Below are 4,235 nucleotides of genomic sequence, written 5' to 3'. Positions count from 1 at the left end.
CTGTTCGTACTTAAGATTTTCAGTGTAGATGTAATATTTGTGTTGCGCCAGCATGCAGGGTTGGGGTTTAGTCCCACTCCGCAGGCGCGAGGAGCGACACTGCCAGCTTAAATAGCCGCGTCGTTCAAAAGCGGTAAGCTTCGGTCTTCATTGCACCATTTATGAAGGATATGGATTGTCACCATGAATCTTCTCTGCTGATATGTAACTATGAATATGTTAAATCATTTTCGACTTCTTCGTCCGAATTCGAAAGGGTACATACCCTACTCTTTTTTAAGTCTGGTGGCGGTGTCCGATGCCGGCGTCCAATGGCGGTAACCTGAGCGGCAAGGAGGGGGGGAGGGGGGGGGTCGATATTGGCAAATTGACACGGGCCCTAGTGCTCAGTCCGACGTGGCAGACGCATTTGTATTCACCTCAGATTTAAACTGGATATGGGAACTGCCAGTCAGTTTGAGCATTTGGGCGGAACCCAGTTGGGTACTGTTTTTTTGGTCAGGGCAGCTGCCCGTGTGATTGGGGCGGATATGGGGTGTGATGATTCTGATAGCTTTTTGGAGTGATGTGCTTGATTGGACTATCCAGGACGTTCTGCATAGTAAGCCCACCCGTGCAACCTGTGTGAGCAGTGACACACGCTTCAAACAGAAAAGCCTAATGAACGGAGGAGCTCACAAGTTTTTTTCTTTTTTAGGGATGAAGAAGCTCACAAGTGCGGTGGCAGAAGTAAGTCAGGGCCGACTGTTTTGTGCGCGCAGACCACAAGCGTTCTCTATACACCTATAGCAATTTCCTTCAACCTCGCCTGCGCAACATTTTGTTTCAAGCTCCTCCAATATGTTAAACATTTTCAATGATCGTGCAAGTCAAATGAAGAGGATATTTATGTGGATGGTCAAGCCAAATATCCAAACATAACCCTTTTATTTTCTTAAAGAAAACTGCTAGCTAGGATTAGTATTTGGGTTGCGTTGTACCTAAACACCAAAGGAAACAAAGAGGACAGGGAGAACATTTTCTTTGTTTGCAACGAAGGAGCCTTTCTTGATTAAGAAACATGAAAAGAAATCCTTGAAATTAGGGTTTATGATGATTATTTGTGGGGACTTCTCTAATCTGCTTAACATTACAAAATATACAGTACTTCCACAAAAAGTCCCCACTGGTTTCTGAAAGATACCTTTCACAGAATATGAATAAAGCTAAAGAGGAATATTAATATATTATTTAGAATTAAAAAAATCTAAAAACCAAAAGCATGACTGGGCCGCATTACTGGGTGGCCCATAAATGGTTTTAGTGTTAATATGCATTTAATTTCTTCTTTCCTGTAGATTTTCCACTTGTCATAAATATAATTATAGTGGTGCATCTGCAACATTTCTCTGTCTAAGAAGAGTTATGCATAGTCTGGGCCTGTGCAACATCAACGGTGAACATCATAAATATTGGTACTATTCAGAGAAACATTGTCCGTGACTCATTTTTTTTTCAGCTGTTCAAAGAATGTTCATGATTTTTTTACAGAATATTTATACAATGTAATTTAAAAACATTGTTTTGTAAAATTCAAACAAATGTTTTGTGACATTAGAAAAAATGTTCTCATGATTTAAAAAATATGTTAGATAAACTTTATAAAAAATGATTATACGGTGCAAACAATCTTTACAAAATATTTGGTACCATTAGAAAAAAATCCAATGTGTCTTCGAATTCTTTGACATGTACTTGAAAACTATGTTCAACGTGTATTTAAAAAACAATTCGAACATTTATTTGAAAAAATGTTTATATAGTGTAAAAAAACTTACCATTAAACGAAACTCTATGTGTATTTGAAAAATGTTCATACATGTATTTGAATTTTTTTAACTTGTATGTTAAAAAACAGAGCCATTCATGCACGTCAAGTTAAAATAGTTGAGAAGCTTGGGAAATTCGTTTCGCTACATGAATTTTTTTTGCTCTGTTTCTCTCGCAGAAAAAAAAAAGAAACAGAAAAAAAGTGTTCGCTCCGTTTAACAGACAAGCCAACAAACCTGCTGATTCAAAGTTCCAACACAAGACATAGAAGCCAAATTGTCAGTGGCATCGTTATTACATCAACAGCACAAACTAAAGCCACGAACACTTAAACAGCATACATGCAGACGAACAGCCAATGCCGAGGGTGCAGGTAGCTACTTTATTTTCAGTCATCCCTAGGAGCAACGTAAAGGAAATGGAAATAGACGGAGTAGGGACGAACAGATCTAAGGGACGGCATGGATGCTCTAGCCCAGTAGCAAGCATCCACCGGAGGACGTCGCGCGGACTGGTGTTGCTTAGCAGGTCCGCTTGCAGTAGCACTTGCGCTCGACGAGGTGCGTGTTGCACTCGCCGTCGGGGAAGTTCTCGGTGCGGCACACGGCGGCGCAGTTGCTGTTGCTGAGGCAGGTGCCCTTGAACTTGTGGCTCTGCGACAGGCACGTCCGGGCCTCCGCCGTCTTCATCGTCCCCATCTCTGCAATGCAACCACAGCAAGTAATTATTAAGTATCGCTGAGCACAGATGGTCAGGAGTCAGGAACCATGGATGGGCGGGCGTACCTGTGGCGACGAGCAGGAGGAGGAGAAGGAGGACGGCCGGCGCGGCAGCCATGCGACGAGTGGACGCCATCTCTCTCTCTCTGCTTGCTCGCTTCACACCGGAGATGCTAGATAGAGAACCGACAGAGCTCGCTGCTGCTGCGTCTACGTGGGGCTAGCAATGCGAAGGTGGTGCAGACACAAGAAGAGGCAGGGGTTTATATAGGCAGAGAGAGAGAGAGAGAGAGAGAGAGAGAGAGAGAGAGAGAGAGCGAGAGAGGGGTACGGTAGGTAGATATTAGTGGTGGTGGGCGGGAGATATCAATTCCACGTTGCCATGGCAGCAGGTGTCTCCAATAATTCACTCGATGCCGACATGTGCTTGCTCAGGCCGGCCGGGCTACGGCTGAGTGAGTGGAGCTCGTCGGCACAGCAGTGAACGCCGATGCTTTTCCCTGCCACGCTGACCGCTGGATTCATTGCTTTCTGCCAACTTTACTTATTTTACCCGCCTAGTCACTTCTTGCGATGAGACATGAGAGCCCGGAGCCAGCAGACCCGTTGGGACCATGCTAACGACAAGCAGATAGCCACCCCCTCAGCTGTGGCCATGGGCGGATCGCACTCGCTCCGAATCAGTAGTACGTGCATGATCGGCTGCAACAGTTGTACATAGGCAATCCATATGATCCGCTCCAAACCATCTAAGTGATATTCGCTAATATTACCTCAGTCCTAAAAAGATTTGTCTTACATTTATCTAGGTATGGATGTATCTAACATTAAAATGTGTTTAGAGTACATATGTATCTTAGACAAATTTAAGACAAGCTACTCCCTTGTCACGGGAACTACATTGGCGGACCCCAAGGTCGGCTCCGCTACAGCCCAGCCCAGGCCCAGGCGGGAGAGGAGGCCCAGCTCGCGTTTCATTGGACCGACCTGGAGCAAGTGAACCATATATACCAGGAGTGGGCGTGAGTTAGGGTATCGTTGGATCAGATCACTGGTGGCGCCGTTGGGCGATGTATCCTTCCTCCCACCCCCGGCTCTAAATCCCGATCCCCTTTCTTGCTGATTCAACCTGGCTACCAATTTGTACTCCGAGTTTGGTAATTGAGAGATAGATCGAGAGATTACTACCCAGGACCGTATCATCTGGTATTTAGAGCCTCAAATTTCCATCCAAAAATGTTCCTTCCGCCGCAGCCGATCTAGAGAAGAAGAAGACTCGCAGTCTCAAGTAGATCATGGCGGATCTGGACTTCCAGAAGCAGATGGAGGAGGCTGCCAAGGAGAGGAGCAGCATCGCGCAGGCGCTGCTCGGGATCCAGCCCTCCCTCGACGAGATTGAGCCCGCGGTGTCGCAGATGGAGCCGCTGCTGCAATCTCTCAAGCCGGTGGTCAACGACCTGTCGGCCTGGTGTCCCGAGGTGGATGCGGCCGTCGGGCGTCTCCAAGACGATCTCGGGGACATTCGCGCGCAGCTCGCCAAGATCGTGCTCAGTGCGAACGCATCGGGGAAGGCGCTGGGTCCCTCATCCTCGACGACGGCGGACGCGTCGTTGCCCGACTCTGCCGCAGGTGGTGACGACCACGGGCAGTTTGGCCGCTGCTATGCAACACCAACTCAGGCCCTGCCACTTGGGGAACCAATCCTCA

General features: G+C 46.9%; 1 protein-coding gene across 1 annotated transcript; it reads right to left on the bottom strand.

Moving 5' to 3' along the window:
• Positions 1 to 2,023: 2,023 nt before the first annotated feature.
• On the bottom strand, positions 2,024 to 2,819 carry LOC542796 (defensin Tk-AMP-D2). Its single transcript, XM_044489016.1, has 2 exons — positions 2,595 to 2,819; positions 2,024 to 2,509 (listed from the first exon to the last, which is right to left on the bottom strand). The coding sequence occupies exons 1-2, from the start codon at positions 2,662 to 2,664 to the stop codon at positions 2,331 to 2,333; spliced, it is 249 nt and encodes an 82-aa protein (XP_044344951.1). The 5' UTR covers positions 2,665 to 2,819; the 3' UTR covers positions 2,024 to 2,330.
• Positions 2,820 to 4,235: the final 1,416 nt, after the last annotated feature.

Source organism: Triticum aestivum, chromosome 1A (genome assembly GCF_018294505.1).
Source record: "Triticum aestivum cultivar Chinese Spring chromosome 1A, IWGSC CS RefSeq v2.1, whole genome shotgun sequence".
In the NCBI taxonomy this organism is placed as follows: domain Eukaryota; kingdom Viridiplantae; phylum Streptophyta; class Magnoliopsida; order Poales; family Poaceae; genus Triticum; species Triticum aestivum.
This window is presented reverse-complemented; position numbering and strand designations above follow the sequence as displayed.

Coding starts and splice junctions, on each gene's coding strand:
- LOC542796 (XM_044489016.1), bottom strand. CDS start 2,664: ATGGCGTCCACTCGTCGCATGGCTGCCGCGCCGGCCGTCCTCCTTCTC. Junction 2,510..2,594: donor CCTCCTGCTCGTCGCCACAG/GTACGCCCGCCC, acceptor GTTGCATTGCAG/AGATGGGGACGATGAAGACG.